Below are 19,089 nucleotides of genomic sequence, written 5' to 3'. Positions count from 1 at the left end.
AGTCCATTTAATCGTCAGTTTTAACATCAATATCTGGTTTGTCTAGTCACCATGCTGGGTCTTCCTGCAGCCTTTTCCATGAATTGCACATAATGGGTATGATGCTTTCCTGTTGGTGATCATTTTTAACCTGCAGCTCTTTTACCAATTCCCACAGCTTGTTATTTTTCCTACCCAGCTGTAAAGCACACAATGGGCACCATAGGCTAACTTGTTCTGAACTGTTTCTCACTTAGAAGTCACATAACTCCAGGTTATTTGCTATCACAAGCTCGTGGAGCATTGCCCCTTCATCAGGTGAAGTCACTTCACCTGATGAAGGAGCAGCGTTCTGAAAGCTGTGATATCAAATAAACCTGTTGGACTATAACCTGGTGTAGTGTGATATCTGACTTTGTCCACCCCAATCCAACACCAGCACCTCCACATCATGCTTCCAGCTCAGTTGTTCCTTTTATAATCACTTTAGGAAGTCTATCAATGACACATTTATTTACCATCGCATATTTCTACAATTTCTAGTACAGCTCCCGTTACTGATGATCCTAACTTTTCAATGAAACCATTTATCAGTCGCATTTTAGAATATCGCAGTGATGTGATAATTTCAACCAAAAGACTGCTGCTTCACACAGCTTCTCAGACTTAAAGCCAATTCAACCCTGACTCCTGTGATCCCATCCTTAGCATCATTTTATTTGAGGGGGGTTTGTGATCGCAGTTACTTAATATGGGCATTTGATAATTTATTGCAATTTGCAGATAGTTTACTGAATTTGTTAAGAAGCAGTTCTTTAGGTATGGCATATGTTTATTAGATAAAGAAAATATACAACCTTGACAACTGTGGATGGTTCACTGCTAACAGAGGACAAACAGGCTCGTGAAGTGGAATAGTTTGGTTTAATTAAATTTGTGGGGATAGCATCCTGTTCTGAGGTGTACGGGAACTCTTCCCTTAGTCTTCCTCCTTTCCTTCTGGTTCATCATCCACTTGTGTTCTGAGGACTGCTCGATGAAGATTGCTGTCTACCAGGTCTGCTTGATGTAAACTGCTCTCTGGGAGAAACTCCCCTCTGTCCTGAGAGTCAACTGTATTCTGGGTACCTGTGTGATTCCTCCAGCAAGGACTTGACCTAGCCCCAGTGGGGCTATTCCAGCACAGAACCTGGCTCCTTAACTCTCCTCAACCCTATGCAACATGGCTTCTCTAATTTCCATGGCTCCAGTGCGGTTATTCCAGTGCAGAAATGGTCTTGCCTCTGTGTGCTTTCCCCAGTGCCTCCTGCCCTGAATACTCCTCTCCCTGAGCCTGGTATATTATATTTCTAGGAGCAGGTAACTTTCTCCGTGTCAATCAATTATCCGAACTTTTTTGATCAATGGCCATGTGTTAGCCACTTTTGATGTCAGATGATTGTTATCCCCTGATCCACCTCTCTCTGATGGTGTGTTTATCATTCTTTCTAAGCTTATTTTCGAAAACAATAATAAAATTGTTTTATTGCTAGTCCCTGTGGTTTTTTAAATTCTCTCCTTGGTTGTTATATGCTAGAATTTTGGAAAATCAATTACTGCTGTATAAGCTGTTGAATGAAATCTCACACTTCACAGTAAATACTAGGAAACTTTACCTTTCAAAAAACCCCATTATCCAATAATGGTAATTAAATAAGGGTTCAGGTGCTGTATTTAACATCCACATTCAACTTGCCTTATTTCCAGGCATTTGCCTGCCATTAACTTTACCACATCTCATCATTGACAGAGCTGAAAACTACATTGCTAATACTTGCAAACTTCAGAAAGGCAGGATTTGCCTTTGGTTTTTCTCTTACTGTTAAGTAAAACCAGACCAATTTTAAACTTGAAAATTTCCATGAGTAAGTGGTTCAAGTTAATCTCAGGAAATTCTAGAAAACCAATAAACATAACATGATTGAGTGTTACACCTGACATTATACTCCATGGTTTTGCCAGCACAACAAAGATTCTCCCTAAATTTGGGCATGAAGAGAATGTATTGCATTTAAGCTGGGCTTTGTAACTGGCACAGTATAATTTTAATATAATGTCATGGCTAGTACCATCACATTTCGTTCTAAACTTTAAACTAATTCTGTACTTTAAAACTGGAAACAAAAGTTGCTGGAAAAAATGGTTTTCCCGATGTATTTTGTGTACTTGGATCATTCCCATATCTTGACAAAAAAATTGGTTTCAGGGGAGGATGATCATAAGAATATTATTAAATTGAATGGGTTGTTGTATTATTGAGTTGAATCCAGACTGGATAGACACTTTATCATTAAGATAGTTAAATAACATCATGACACGTGATGTTTCAGTATAAAGGAACTTGCCTCACATTCAGTTGTTAATGTAGTTGCAGTGACAGCAGTAAACACAGGACACAGGCTGTACAATATAACATTTTATTTTATTCATTCATGTGATTTGAACGTTGCTGGCTAGGTCAGTACTTATTACCCATCCCTAATTCCCTAAGAATCAATCGCATTGCTGTAGGTCTCTACAAGGCAGACCAGGTAAGGATGGGAATTACCTTCTCTAAAGGACATTAGTCAACCAGATGGGTTTCACTGACAATCAGCAATGGCATTGTTGGACTATTAATTCCAGAATTTTAAAAATTGAATTCAGGTTCCAACAACCTGCTATGGGTGATTTGAACATGGGTGCCAAGACCATGGCCTGGGGCTCCTAACTAAGAGGCTAGTGATAATACCACTAGGCCATCGCCTCCAATTTTTAAAGAAATCATTCATGGGATGTGGGCATCACTGGCTGGCCCGGCATTCATTGCCATTCTTGAATTGCAGACCAGAGGGCAGTTAAGAGTTAAGGCCATTGCTGACATTTTGGAGTCTACTTGGGCCAAATCAAGTAAGGATGGCAGATTTCCTTCCCTAAAGGACCTTAATGAGCCAGATGGGTTTTTTCCAACAATCAGCAACGGTTTTATGGTCATGGTTAAACTCTTATTTCTAGATTATTATTAAATTCAAATGTCACCATCTGCCATGGCAGGATTGAAACCAGGTCCCTAGAACATTAGCTGGGTTTCTGGATTAATAGGCTAGTGATAATACCACAAAGCCATTACCTACCCTGAATGTAACTACATTTGTCTCAACAAGAACTCAGTCTTTGTGGCATATTTCAGAAGGGATACCTATAGGTAATACTTGGACCATGTCATACTAATAGTGCTGTTTCATCAGAAACCACATCACAGTGTCTGTTCGTGGTACTAAATGATGATAGCACCCAGGCACAGGGCAGCATTTTCAGTCCATTATTTCTAAATGGTACATTATTATAAGATTAAGGTTCTAATAGTTGTTATGTAGTTTCCAGTCATTCTGCCTGGACATGGTTACACATGAGTAAGGTCTTCTGCACATTGATAGAAATCTGCATCTGGATTGCTGACAAACATTACAGAATTAGACAAGTTAAAATATAGAAAGAAAGAATTCATTCACCCCTCAGTAACAATGCTTATGCTAAATCATTAAGTAATGCTTTCCACTCTAATCTTATTGTCTTGCTTTTTTCTATTATCCACTTTCAAATGCATATGCAATTTCACTTTAAGTGATTTGTAAACTCAGACTCTTACCTTGAAGCCTTTATTGATATGAAGTGCACGTCAAAAATTTGGGTATTATGTCCATTAAAATGAATGCATGGAAAGTGGAGGAGAGTAAGTTCCTCATTGGATTCTGGGTAATCCAAGATGGAGGACAGGAAAAATTTCTGGCTGTAAGAGCTGCTCCTTTTTTTGAGGTATTTTAGGTGTTGGAGGTGATTCCTCAAATTCCAGGAGCAGCAATTACTATTTATATGCTGTTGCAGTGTTTTGGAACTTTGGGAAAAAAAAAGTCAAAACTACAGTGAGCGAGAGAGAACCTACATCAGAGTGCATCTGGGAAAATTAACAAACAGTGTAATTCACAACTAATCTTGGAGGAACTGTTGGGCGAAGTTCACAGCACAGAATCAGGTAAGTTAATTGTTGTTTTAAGTCTGTCCAAGAGAAAGGCTGCAGTAGTGAATATAGTGGATTCTTTCTTGATTATGTTGCTGGAGATAAGTCTCTTGATTAAACTTAAAGTATAAGCCATAGCTATTAATTTCACCTGGGGCAGTGTTTGTAGAGGAATAAGACGGTGTTATTTTCTGGGTCTGTAGATTGTGAAGGAGCAAAAATGGCCTTTGCAGTGATATGTACTTCTTGTCAGATGTGGGAGTTTAAAGAGAGTTTAAGGGTTACTGTGGATTATATCTGCCATAAATGCTGTTGGATACGAATCTTATCAGATCGAATCGATCGGTTGGAGAGACAGAAGCGATGAGGAATTTGCAACAGCAACAGTATGTGATGGATGGTAGTTATAGGAAGGGGGAAAGTCTCAGATATAGTCACATAGATGGGTTAACTTCAGGAAGGTTAAGAGAGGTAGGTAGCTGATGCAGGAATCTTTTGTGGATATACCCATTTCAAACAGGTATACTGTTTTGGAAAATGTAGGGGGTGATGGATTCTCAGGGAACGTAGCACGAACAGCCAAGCTTCTGGTATTGAGAGTGGCTCTAATGCAATGAGGGGTACGTCGGCTTCCAAGAGATCAATTGTATTAGGGGATTCTGTAGTCAGAGGTACAGACAGACGTTTCTGTGGCCAGCAGAGAAAAAGCAGAATGGTGTGTTGTTTCCCTGGTGCCAGGATCAAGGATGTCTCAGAGAGGGTGCAGAATGTTCTCACGGGGAGAGGGGCCAGCAGGAGGTCATTGTCCACATTGGAACCAACGACATTGGAAGGGAAAAGATTGAGATTCTGAAGGGAGAACACAGAGAGTTAGGCAGAAATTTAAAAAGGAGGTCCTCAAGGGTAGTAACATCTGGATTACTCCCAGTGCTACGATCTAGTGAGGACAGGAATAGGAGGATAGAGCAGATGAATGCATGGCTGAGGAGCTGGTGTATGGGAGAAGGATTCACATTTTGAATCATTGGAATCTCTTTTGGGGTAGAAGTGACCTGTACAAGAAGGACGGATTGCACCTAAATTGGAAGGGGACTAATATACTGGCAGGGAAATTTGCTACAACTGCTTTGGAGGACTAAACTAGTAAGGTGGGGGGGGGGGTGGGACCCAGGGAGATAGTGAGGAAAGAGATCGATCTGAGATGGGTACAGCTGAGAACAGAAGTGAGTCCAACAGTCAGGGCAGGCAGGGACAAGGTAGGACTAATAAATTAAACTGCATTTATTTCAATGCAAGGGGCCAAACAGGGAAGGCAGATGAACTCAGGGCATGGGTAGGAACGTGTGACTGGGATATCATAGCAATTACAGAATAATGGCTCAGGGATGGGCAGGACTGGCAGCTTAATGTTCCAGCATACAAATGCTACAGGAAGGATAGAAAGGGAGGCAAGAGAGGAGGGGAGTGTCATTTTTGATAAGGGATAGCATTACAGCTGTGCTGAGGGAGGATATTCCTGAAAATACATCCAGGGAAGTTATTTGGGTGGAACTGAGAAATAAGAAAGGGATGATCACCTTATTGGGAATGTATTATAGACCCCCTAATAGTCAGAGGGAAATTGAGAAACAAACTTGTAAGGAGATCTCAGCTATCTGTAAGAATAATAGGGGGTTATGGTTGGGGATTTTAACGTTCCAAACATAGACTGGGACTGCCATAGTGTTAAAGGTTTAGATGGAGAGGAATTTGTTAAGTGCATACAAGACTATTTTCTGATTCAGTATGTGGATGTACCTACTAGAGAAGGTGCAAAACTTGACCTACTCTTGGGAAATAAGGCAGGGCAGGTGACTGAGGTGTCAGTGGGGGAGCACTTTGGGGCCAGCGACCATAATTCTATTCATTTTAAAATAGTGATGGAAAAGGATAGACCAGATCTAAAAGTTGAAGTTGTAAATTGAAGAAAGGCCAATTTTGACGGTATTAGGCAAGATCTTTCGAAAGCTGATTGGAGGCAGATATTCACAGGTAAAGGGACGGCTGAAAAATGGGAAGCCTTCAGAAATGAGATAACAAGAATCCAGAGAAAATATATTCCTGTCAGGGTGAAAGGAAAGGCTGGTAGGTATAGGGAATGCTGGATGACTAAAGAAATTGAGGGTTTGGTTAAGAAAAAGGAAGAAGCATATGTCAGATATAAACAGGATAGATCAAGTGAATCCTTAGAGTATTAAAAAAAGTAGTAGTATACTTAAGAGGGAAATCAGGAGGGCAAAACAGGGACAAGAGATAGCTTTGACAAATAGAATTAAGGAGAATCCAAAGGGTATTTACAAATATATTAAGGACAAAAGGGTAACTAGGGAGAGAATAGGGCCCCTCAAAGATCAGCAAGGCAGCCTTTGTGTGGAGCCATAGAAAATGGAGATACTAAAGGAATATTTTGCATCAGTATTTACTGTGGAAAAGGATATGGAAGATATAGGCAGTAGGGAAATAGATGGTGACATCTTGCAAAATGTCCAGATTACAGAGGAGGAAGTGCTGGATGTCTTGAAACAGGTAAAGGTGGATAAATCCCCAGGACCTGATCAGGTGTATCCGAGAACTCTGTGGGAAGGTAGAGAAGTGATTGCTGGGCCTCTTGCTGAGATATTTGTATCATTGATAGTTGCAGGTGAGGTGCCAGAAGACTGGAGGTTGGCAAACGTGGTGCCACTGTTTAAGAAGGGTGGTAAAGACAAACCAGGGAACTATAGACCGGTGAGCCTGACCTCGGTGGTGGGCAAGTTGTTGGAGAGAATCCTGAGGGACAGGATATACATGTATTTGGAAAGGCAAGGACTGATTAGGGATAGTCAACATGGCTTTGTGTGTGGGAAATCATGTCTCACAAACTTGATTGAGTTTTTTGAAGAAGTAACAAAGAAGATTGATGAGGGCAGAACAGTAGATGTGATCTATATGGACTTCAGTAAGGTGTTCGACAAGGTTCCCCATGGGAGACTGATTAGATCTCATGGAATACAGGGACAACTAGCCATTTGGGCAACTGTCTGTGTGGAGTTTGCACATTCTCTCCCTGTCTGCACGGGTTTCCTCCAGGTGCTCTGGTTTCCTCTCACAATCCAAAGAGGTGAATTGCCCATAGTCTTCAGGGATATGTAAGTGTGGTGGATTAGTCAAGGGTAAATGTTGAGTAATAGGGTAGGGAAATGGGTTTAGGTGGGGTACTCCTTGGAGGTTGGTGTGGAATTGTTGGGCTGAAGGGCCTTTTCCCACACTGTAGGGATTCTATGATCTTTGCAGACTGTCCCAAATATCCATTTCTTTTTCCTGTGGCCTTGAAACTATTTTTCAGGCTGGTAGGTCCTAAATGTTTGCCTAAAATTCCTCTCTGTGCTATTTTAATCTATCATGTAAAGGAATTAGCAGCTGCACAATGTCAACAACAATGTCAATCAAGATCAGTGAGGACTTGGGCACTGTTGTTCCAGAGCCACTTCAAGCCCTGCTTTGATTCAAGTATTTTTCTCTTTTTTTCCTCATGGTTAATGTAACCCCATATTTTTCTACTGTATTATGCATTAGTTTTATTCAATGTATATTAATTATGTGATTTAACCTTTTTTGTTGTCACTTCCTTTATTTGATTACTTGATGAAGACATTTGACATTGTGATATTGATCATTTAATAATTCTTTTGTACCTTAAGCAGTTTTGCCTGTGAAAATAAAAATGCCCTTTTAACCAACAGGTACAAGGAATGCCCTGAGATAGGAAGATAAAATGTTGGATAAACTTAGCAGGTCAGACAGCATTTGTGCAGAAAAACTGAGTTAATATTTCAGGTTGATGAAGTTTTAACAGAATCATAAAGAGATAGAAATGTAAGAATTCTTAAGTCAGTGGAAGTGGGGAAGAGGAAGGAAGAACATTAATGGAATGTCTGGGATATGGTGAAGGGCAGGAGATATTAAATTTCAAGAGCCCATGATATAGCAGTCAAAAAGAGTGGCAATGAACATGGTGAAGAAATATAGGTGGTTTCCAAATGCAGTGTGATGGCTACATAAAAAAATAATGAATGCAACCTGAAGGGATAAAGGAAGAAATCAGTGAAGATCAACCCAAAAAAAAACAAAACTTGTATAGGAATAAATAGCTCTTTATGTACTCGGGATTGGCAGTTGGTCTGCAGGAAGGGGCAGAGGCTGACACAGGCAGTAAGCTGCAAATCGAGGAGCAGGAAAGAGATTAACCCTGGGGAAGACAGTCGGCAGGACCTCAAGGAATATCCTGAAATATGTAGACAGTAACACCTAAAGGAGCAGAAGAAAGGACGTGCGATGAAAGGCAGCCAGCAGAACTGAGAGGTGCAGATGAGCAAAAGACCCGAAGATGGGCATTTTTGACCAAGTCGAATCCTTTGAGCACTGTGTACCTGAGGTGGCTGTGACAAGGTAGAACATAGAACATAGAACAGTACAGCACAGGAATGGGCCCTTCAGCCCATAATGTTGTGCTGAACATGACACTAAACTAAACTCATCCCTTCTGCCTGCCCATTGTCCTTATCCCTCCTTTCCTTGTGTATTCATGTTCTTATTTAATTGTCTCTTAAATGCCCCTAATGTGTCTGCCACCATCACCATCCCAGCAGTGCGTTCCAGACTCCTGCCACACTGTCTAAAAAAAGACTTGCCCCTTACATCTCCTTTGAACTCCCCCTCCCCCCCCGCCACCCTTCCCTTAAGTGCATGCCATTTCTTTGTTGAATGAACATTGAAAAGAAGATTAGGAATGAGCTGTGGACCATGAACTCAGTGAAAGACGCTCTTTGATCCATCTGAAACTTACTGCTCTTTAAGTGCAACTGCAGACTGGCACAGTCCAAGGTCCAGAACCTAGTGCTGAAGTTTGGGATAGCTGCCACAAGAGAACAGTAGGAAAGCTCGCTGGGAAAAGTGTTCAAAACCGCTCCTGTTTTTAGCATCTTTTATTTATCATCTAGTTACTACGAGCTGCTGCTAGTTGCTGCCACCTGCTTTAATATCCAATTCCTCCAAACCCCTACCTCTATGATGTGGTTTCTTGAGTTACATACTGCTGTCAGCATAACATTGCCTATGGGCTTCCTGGACTGTTAGTCTTTGAGACATAGATCACAAAAAGTGGGTTCCTGTTGAGATGGATATTTTGATGTTTATTAAAACTCTTATTATTTATACTGTCATCAGATCTCAGACTTCCACATCATCTTAGTTCTATACTCACTGCTGCTATGGCTACTTTATATGACTGTAACATTAGACAAGACTGACTGCACACTGCAGTGATACTGAAGGTGAGGTGAGAATCTTTATATTGGAACATCACATATTGTGATGGTATCTAACTGCCTTAAAGATATTATGCATGACTGGTTTGGAATCTTTGCAATAATACAACATACAGAAATAGGAGGACTGATTGATTGATACTGTAGCTGGAAAACTGGTGTCAGCTTTCTGAGGCATTGAGATGAGCTCTGTGGAAGTTCTGACTTGTACAAGTTGGACAGAAGACATTTCGACCGAGTCAGGATGAATATCCTGATCAGACCGATTTGCTTGTGATGTCGAGAAGGGTTTAAACTAACTTGCAGGAGGATGGGAACCTGATTCAAATAGGGTAGATTCAAATAAGACACATTCAGACCAGGGAATGAGATATAGAAACAGGTGGTTTTTGGAGATATGCATGTATAAATTTAAGAGATATAACAAATAAAACTGAAGGACTGAGGGCACAGATAGACACATTGGCAGCACGATATAATTGCTATAATGTAAACTTGACTTAAAGAGGGTCAGAAAGGGAGCTCAGCTTCCCTGGATGTAGAGTTTTCACGTAGATTAGAGAGGTTTAGCATAATTGGTTAAGGACCCACTCAGTAGGTGGGTTCTGCTGAAGCCACAGCTAAATAATTAAAGATTGGATAGTTAATAAAGGGAACTGTAAATAGGATAACTGTAAATTCGAGTAATTCAATCTGTTCTTTGTAATGTTAAGACATGCAATGTATATATCTATGAACGACATGACAAATTGTACAAGTACCAAAGATTTATTTCTATGAATAAAGTATATTTTGAAATAAAAAAAAATCACTTACTGCTTTATAGAGGGATAACATACTAAACAAATTATCAAAAGAGGCCTTAAGGATTAAATTAGAAATAAAACAAAAGGAGCAGCCATGCTGCTGAGAGTGTGCTGTAGACTCCAAGCTAGTCTGAGGGAGATAGAACAGCAAATATGACAGCAAGTTCTGAGTATGAAAGGAATAGGGCAATAGTAGTTGGACACTTCAACTAATCTCAAATCATCTTGAATACAAACAGTATGAAAGGCACAGAGATGTCAAAATTCTTGAATGCAACTCGAAAGGGCTCTTTTTTTTTTGTAACCAGCAAATAACAAGCCAAATAAGCATTAGAGCAATTCTAGATTTAGTCTTTGGAAATGAATTTGGGCAAGGGATGAAGAAGCAGTGGTGGCCATTTTGGAGATACTGAGCATTATTATGGAAAAGCACAGAGATAGAACAGAAGTAAAAATTCTAAAATAGCAGGTAAGAAAAAAAATTATGAAGCTGAGAGATCATCTAGTGAACATAAACAGAAAGCAAGTACTTGCAATGAAAATCAGTGGGAGACATTCAAAAGCATGGGTCTCGTGTAGACATGTTCCACAAAGAAAAAGGGTGGTACTGCCAAATCTAATGTCCAGAAATACATAGGTAAGCCATGTCAGAAGAAGAAAGCTTATGATAGTCACAAAGAGCATTATTCTTTAGAAAGTTTCGTGAAGTAATAAATAAAAATAGGAAAGCAAAGAGAGGATTTGAGGAAATATTGTCAAATAAAATACAGGAAACTCAAAAATGTTTTACCAGTATATCAAGATCAAGTGGACAACAAAGGAAAGGGTTGGGCTCATTCGAGATGCCTAAGCTAACTTAAGCGTGGATATGGAAAATATGAGCAGGACACATAATTAGCATTTGTCTCTGTCTTTACGAAGGAAAGGGATGATACCGACAATTCGTCTGCTCTCTATAGTCCAGCACCCAAGGCACACTCCACTCTAATATTCTTCTAGGCAACATGCTTTCATTAAGAGTTGATCATGTCAGGTTAATTAAATTGAATCTTTTGAGGAAATAACAAAGAGGATTGATGATGTTAGTGCAGTGGATATTGTCCACATGAATTTTAGGAAGATATTTGACAAAGTTGCACATAGAAGCATGGTCAGAAGGGTAAAAGTCCATGGGACATTAGCTGTCAACTCCAGAATAAAATTAATATTTTTGTCAAGTGGGCAGCAAAGAGTCAAAGGCGGAAATGGGTACTGCAGATGCTGGAGATTAGAGTGGTGCTGGAAAACCACAGCAGGTCAGGACGCATCCTAGGAGCAAGAAAAATTGACATTTTGGGCAAACGCCCTTCATAAGCAAAGTGACAAATGCAATTCGATCTGGAGATGTGTGAGGTTTTGCGTTTGAGGATAGCAAACAGAGCTAGAGAATACACAATAAATGAAAAGACATTGAGAGGGGTAGAGGAAGTGACACCTTGGAATCCATGTCCACAGGTCCCTGAAAGTGGCAGGACATATGGATAAAGTGGCAAATTAAGCATATGGAATGGTTAGACCACAGCTAGAATTTAATGTACTATATAGTCCTAGCTGCTGTTTTAGAGGAAGGTTGTATTTGCTCTGGAGCAAGTATTGAAGAGATGGGCAAAAATGTTACCAAGACTTGAAAATTGCAGATTTGAGTGAACTGTGGCAAGGCTAGGGCTGTTAGAAAATAGGAGGTCCTAGAGACAACCAAACTGAGGTGTGCAAAATGGTGAGCAACCGAGATAGAGTGGACATGAAAATCATATTTCTCGTGGCAAAGGTGGAAGCAATGGCCTAGATGTATTATCATTAGATTATTAATCCAGAGAACCCAATAATGATTTGAGGACCTTGGTTCGAATCCTTCTATGGCAGATGGTGGAGTTTAGATTTAATTAAAAATCCAGAATTAAGAGTCTAATTATGACCATGAATCTATTGTTGATTGCCAGAAAAAACCATCTGGTTCACTAATGTCCTTGAGGGAAGGAAACTGCAATCTTTACCAGATCTGGCCTACATGTGACTGAGACCCACAGTAATGTGGTTGACTCTGAACTGCCCTCTGGGCAATTAGGGATGAATAATAAATGTTGGCCGAGCCAATGACACCCTTATCCAGTGAATGAATAAAATAAAAAAAGAGAGGTCAAAAACCAGGGCACAAACTGAAGTTGAATATTAGAAGGTTTAGAGAGGACACAAAAAGAATTCTTTTCAACCAGCGGGTAGCGAATGTTTAGAATTCACTGCCAGATGTGGAGATAAAACCCCTCAATTTATTTATAACTTGCTTAGATCTGCATCTTGTGAGATTGCAACATGCAAGATTTTGCACCAAGTGCTGGAAGGTGGGATTGGATTGAATGGCTAGTATTCTTTTCTTTCTCAGCCTGCACAGACATGATGGGCAACATGGTCTCTTCCTGTGCTACAGCCTTTCCATAGTTCTGTGGTAAGATGGAATATGTGGTGTACCACAGGGGTAAGTGCTGCAGCATCAACCTTTACAATTTATATGATTTATTTGGATGAAGGGACCAAATTGCTAAATTTGTTGATGATACAAAATAGATAGAAAGGTAAATTGTGAAGAGACTATGAGGAGCATATAAAGGGTAAGTGAGTGGACAAGGATCTGGCAAACTGAGTATAATGAGGGAAAATGAGAAAATGCTTATTGTTTTCACGAAAAAAAGAAAAGGATATTTTCAAGTAGTGAGAGATTGCAGAGCTCTAAGTTGCAGAGGGATTTTGGCATCCTAGTACATGAATTGCTTAATGTTAGCATGCAAGTGTAGCAACTAATTAGAAAAGCTAACAGAATGTTATGGTTTAATGATAGAGAATTGAATACAAAGGCAGAGAATTGAATACAAAGGCTTCAGTTATACAAGGCACTGATGAGACCATATCTGGAGGACTGTTTATAGGATTTGTCTCCTTATTTTAGAGGATGTAAATGTATTTCAAGCAGTTTGGAAAATGAATACCTCTAAAGGATGGATTGTTTTATGAGGGAAGGTTGGACAGGTTAAGCTTGTATCCATTGGAATTTAGAAAAGTAAGGGGCAACTTGTTTTGAAACATACAAGATCTTGAGAAGTCTTTACAGGGTGGATATGGAAAAGAAATTTACAATCCTTACCTCATCTGGCCTACGTGTGATTCAAGATCAACAGCAATGTGAATTTTGAAAGAGCAATCATCATTTAAAGATAACATTTCACCCATTTAAGGCAGATGAGAAGTTTTTTTCCCACTGAGCATCAGGAGTCTTTGGAAATATATTTCTCAAAATGTAGTAGAAGCAATATTTAATTATTTTTAAGGCTGAGGTGATCAGCAAGGCAGCCTTTGTAAAGAGCCGCAGAAAATGGAGGAGATACTAAATGAGTATTTCGTATAAGTATTTACCATGGAAGATATAGACTGTAGGGAAATAGATGGTGACATCTTGCAAAATGTTCAAATTACAGAGGAGGAAGTGCTGGATGTCTTGAAATGGGTAAAGGTGGATAAATCCCCAGGACCTCATCAGGTGTACCCGAGAACTCTATGGGAATCTAGAGAAGTGATTGCTGGGCATCTTGCTGAGATATGTGCATCATTGATAGTCACAGGTGAGGTGCTGGAAGACTGGAGGTTGGATAATGTGGTGCCACTGTTTAAGAAGGGTGGTAAAGACAAGCCAGGGAACTATAGACCAGTGAGCCTGACGTTGGTAGTGGGCAAGTTGTTGGAGGGAATCCTGAGGGACAGGATGTACATATATTTGGAAAGGCAAGGACTGATTAGGGATAGTCAACATAGCTTTGTGCGTGGGAAATCATGTCTCATAAACTTGATTGAATTTTTTGAAGAAGTAACAAAAAAGATTGATGCGGGCAGAGCAGTAGATGTGACCTATATGGACTTCAGTAAAGCATTCGACAAGGTTCCCCATGGGAGACTGATTAGCAAGGTTAGATCTCACGGAATACAAGCAGAACTAGCCATTTGGATACAGAACTGGCTCAAAGGTAGAAGACAGAAGGTGGTGGTGGAGGGTTGTTTTTTGGACTGGAAGCCTATGACCAGTGGAATGCCATAAGGATCGGTGCTGGGTCCACTACTTTTTGTCATTTACATAAATGAGTTGAATGCGAGCATAAGAGGTACAGTTAGTAAGTTTGCAGATGATGCCAAAATTGGAGGTGCAGTGGACAGTGAAGAGGGTTACCTCAGACTACAACAGGATCTTGACCAGATGGGCCAATGGGCTGAGAAGTGACAGATGGAGTATAATTCAGATAAATGCGAGGTGCTGCATTTTGGGAAAAGCAAATCTTAGCAGGACTTATACACTTAACGGTAAGGTCCTAGGGAGTGTTGCCGAACAAAGAGACCTTGGAGTACAGGTTCATAGCTCCTTGAAAGTGGAGTTGCAGGTAGATAGGACAGTGAAGAAGATGTTTGGTATACTTTCCCTTATTCGTCAGAGAATTGAGTACAGGAATTGGGAGGTCATGTTGCAGCTATAAAGGACATTGGTTAGGCCACTGTTGGAATATTGCATGTAATTCTGGTCTCCTTCCTATTGGAAAGATGTTGTGAAACTTGATAGGGTTCAGAAAAGATTTGTCAGGATGCTGTCAGGGTTGGAGGATTTGAGCTATAGGAAAGGCTGAACAGGCTGGGGCTGTTTTCCCTGGAGCATCGGAGGCTGAGGGGTGACCTTATAGAGGTTTACAAAATTATGAGGGGCATGGATAGGAGATATAGACGAAGTCTTTTCCCTGGGGTCAGGGAGTCTAGAACTAGGGGTCATAGGTTTAGGGTGAGAGGGGAAAGATATAAAAGAGACCTAAGGGGCAACTTTTTCACACAGAGGGTGGTATGGGTATGGAATGAGCTGCCAGAGGAAGTCGTGGAGGCTGGTACAATTGCAACATTTCAGAGGCATTTGGATGGTATATGAATAGGAAGGGTTTGGAAAGATATGGGGCAGGTGCTGGCAGGTGGGAATAGATTGGGTTGGGATATCTGGTCAGCATGGATAGGTTGGACTGAAGGGTCTGTTTCCATGCTGTACATCTCTACGATTCTGAGTAGATCCTTGGTAAGCAAGGGGGAGAAATGTTGCTGTTGATAGATGGGAATGTGTAATTTAAGTCCAATCTGACGAGCTATAGTTTAATTAAATGATGGAAGAGGGTGTAATAAACTACTTCTGCTCTTAACTCATGCATCTTCATATGAATGTTTCAATGTAAAAAAAGGGGAGAACACCAAGAACATACGTAATAAGGTAAAGGCACAGGTTATGACCTAAAGCTTTTGAATACATTGTTGCGTCTCGAAGGCTGTCGAGTGCTGAGTTAAAAGAGAACATGCTGCTTCTTGTATTTATGTTGAGCTTCACTGGAACACTGCCACAGGCCATAGACAGAAAGGTCAACATGGGAACAAGGTAGACAATTAAAATGACAAACAACCAAATAGCCAGAGTAGTGGTTGTGAACTGAATGGAGGTGTTCCACAATATGGTCACCAATCATCCAGAAGTGTGCAATGTTGCTTTATTCATGTTAGCAAACATGCTTCCTAGTGACACATACCCGTGAACTGATGATCACTTGACCATTTTAGGAATGATTTTCAAAAGTGCCTCCATTACTTACTTACTCAGACTGTCAGCAGATCATTTTGCAACATTCCCGGAATGTTGAAATTTTCATTCAAGCTCATAATCAAGGTTAGGGAATAAATGACTCCTTGCAAATTCACAATGTCAATGTTTCTTCAAGTTTGCTCCATTTTATCCTTAAGTCATTTCCCAACAGTTCACTGTTAGTACAGTAAAGACAAGCTGTGTGTCTGCTTTTATTAGTTCATTGCCTTCAGCAATTTATCCAGCATCAATTATATCCACTTTTCTCAACAACCTGCTTTCTTTTGTACAAGTCAGGTTTAACCTCCAAATTGCTCATTTGTCTTTTACCTTGAAGATTATGCGAGGTTTTAACAAACTAACTTCCTCCCAAAAGTGCTAAAACGATCCTCAACTTCTGTTTGACTTCTACGGTTCTGATATGACTAGTCCCTGAGCAAGTGTCCCAAATCTGTTACAATTCCAGATGAAACACTGTGTGTGTGTGTGTGTGTGTGTGTGTTACATATTTTAATGTAATTTCTTTTTAAGTTTGGATGTGTGAATTTTGAATGAGGTACACATGGGTTTTCTGTGTCGGAAAGGTTTAAAGATTAATTTGTAAGTTTTCCTACAGCCATGCTGATATATTTTAAATTAACTTGATAGTGAGGTAGCTTTTAGAATTAATGGGGCTTTTGCTTACTTTAGGGGAATTCACAAGTGAGCAAGATAAAAGTTTTTACATCAGGGCTTCTGTTAAAAAAAATTCTGGACTTTTCTTTAAGCTTAGGGGGAAGTATCCATTACTTGAATTTTTATTTTCTAGTTTTGGTCTGAGGCAGTTCAGCAGAGGTCTTTGGATGAAGATGAATGCAGAAAACAGTACTCCTGAGAAGGAGGGAACATAGTTTTTAAAAAATCTATTTTTGAGTAAGGTGTCTAGTAATAGTTCCAGAAAAAGATTTTTTTTTAAATAATCTAATTGACAGTCTTTTTGAGTTACAGAAAAATTGAGCTTATTAGCTACTGAATGCAAAACATTGTGCATTATCTTTTGCAGGTATATCCTCTTGTAGGGTGCACCTACCGTAATTAAATTTTAGTCCATCTGTAAGAAATATAATATCCACTGTACTCTCAGTTTATAACAAACAAGAAACCGGGATGGGGAGGGTGGTGAAGGTAACTTTTTGATTTTGAACAGTAATATAACTTAAGCCAAACCAGCTTTCCGTTATTTATGTTCCTGTTTTTATTTCCATTTTCAATTTTCTGATTTTATTCCTCTTTTCAATTTTTCAATATTTTTAGCAATTTTTCCACTGAATGCCCTTTAATCTGTTTTAATGCCTGCATTGACATGTTTACTGGAAGGCCTTTGTTTTTCTCATAAGGTTAGGCCTGAACATGATATGGTTGCCTGCCACTGTCAGCTGAATTTGCTTTGTGTACTCTCAGCTAGTATGATGATTCAAGTTTCCTCAACTGTGCCAGAACCATGAGGTCAGTGACTTTTCTTCCTTCTGTTTCTGTTCAGTTGCTTTACTGCAAATAGCTTTGAAGAAACACAAGGATAAATTTCATAGGTTTAAGTTTTAAAAAAAAGGTAATATTAACTTATTTTAAGTATATTTGATAGGAACGAATGGATCTACGTCATGTCGTGCAAGAGGTTGGCAAAGAATCATCCAAAAATAGGTCCTGCAGGTGGCCTCATTTTAAAATTCTGGGTGGAAATTGCACCCCATAAGGCAGACTGCATGTGCAGAGCGATCCTGCACCTGGCCATCTGCCTCAGGCAATGTTCCTGGAGTAAATGCAGGGTTGGGTGAGGCATGAATGAAGTGTGCAAGGAGAACAAGAGAGAGAAGCTGAGAAGGACCTGCAGAGCTCCACAGAGATTGATGTAATTGCTCTGATTTCCGACATTTTTGTTTGATGTTGGGTGCTGCCTCCTAACTTCAGTCTGAATAATTAAAGCGCTCCATTCAGAGCAACACAATTCTGCAAAAGGTTTGCAAAAGAGGTATTCAACTTCTCATTACAATCTTCAACGGATTTGGGACCCATTTAATTGATGGCTGCCTTCATTGTGCCTGCTTTGCACCAATAAAACTGAATAAGGTCTAATTCTTAATCCTAACGTTTCCATTTGTATGTGAAAATGAGACAGTTAAACAAAACCTCTGTTGTATGTGCTTATTTTGTGTTCTATACATTTCAGAACGTCCATTAGCCAAAGAAGTTGAGATCAGAGACTAGAATGACAAAAACTGTGGATTGGAGAGAATGTTAGAGGAGAGACAGAAATGATAAAGAGCATCTTTCTTCATGTCAATTTTAATGTAATTTTTTAAATAAATTTTTGACTTTTAAAGCAATGAATTATCTCCCATGCATTTTCTTGACCGAAAAGGTAGTTTTTTCACTTGCTCTGTGTGTGAGTTGGGCTGATGAGGGTTGGAGAGCTGCACAAGTCGGCGCACGGTGGCTTCGTGGTTAGCACTGCTGCCTCACAGCATCAGGGACCCAGGTTCGATTCCAGCCTTGGGTGACTGTCTGTGTGGAGTCAGGTGAATTGTCCATGCTAAATTGCCCATAGTGTTAGGTGCATTAGACAGAGAGAATGGGTCTGGATGGGTTACTCTTTGGAGGGTCGGTGTGGACTTGTAGGGCTGAAGGGCCTGTTTCCACACTGTAGGGAATCTAAAGTCATTGGGAATGGGAGAACAATTCTAATATTCCACTCCCATCTGCAACCAAGAAGGGTTGAGGTACATTAGAAGCAGATGTGGACAGAGAGTAAAGCAAGTGGATTTAGAGAAAGAAACATTGAGGAGAAGGACAGGCACAGAAGCAGAAGAAAAATATCAGTGCAGAGATAGAAAAAGCAATTTGAGGACAAGAGTTAGGTAAGAGAGAGAATAAACTTTAAAAGTCATGGCAAGTCAACTGATCTTTGATTCTTTCTTTTCAGAAGAGATTTAACTGGATATTGCCAGGAGAGGAGGGTTTGAGTTATAGAATCCTGATAGACTGGGACCTTTTTCGTTGAAGCATAGGAGATTGAAAGGTGACCTTACAGAGATTTGTAAAATCATTGGGGCGGCATGGTGGCTCAGTGGTTAGTACTGCTGCCTCACAGCTCCCGGGACCCAGGTTCGATCCCTGCCTTGGGTAACTGACTGTGTGGAGTTTGCACATTCTCCCCGTGTCTGCGTGGGTTTCCTCCGGGTGCTCCGGTTTCCTCCCACAAAGATG

The 19,089-nt window shown here is 40.1% G+C and overlaps 1 protein-coding gene across 1 annotated transcript in view; it reads left to right on the top strand.

The window, feature by feature from the left end:
- The window catches only part of LOC122561635 (anoctamin-1-like), a 206,812-nt gene extending 188,603 nt beyond the window's left edge, over positions 1-18,209 (top strand). Inside the window, exon 27 of the mRNA XM_087999625.1 lies at positions 18,053-18,209. Within this exon, the coding sequence (XP_087855751.1) occupies positions 18,053-18,064 (12 nt within the window). The 3' untranslated portion in view covers positions 18,065-18,209. The remainder of the gene's footprint in view (positions 1-18,052) is intronic.
- The last annotated feature ends 880 nt before the right edge of the window (positions 18,210-19,089 follow it).

The sequence above is a fragment of the Chiloscyllium plagiosum genome, unplaced genomic scaffold (assembly GCF_037043375.1).
Source record: "Chiloscyllium plagiosum isolate Xiang-an unplaced genomic scaffold, Cpla_swu_hap1 HiC_scaffold_23, whole genome shotgun sequence".
Classification (NCBI taxonomy): domain Eukaryota; kingdom Metazoa; phylum Chordata; class Chondrichthyes; order Orectolobiformes; family Hemiscylliidae; genus Chiloscyllium; species Chiloscyllium plagiosum.
Note: the sequence above shows the minus strand (reverse complement) of the source record. Positions and strands in the feature narration are given on the sequence as shown.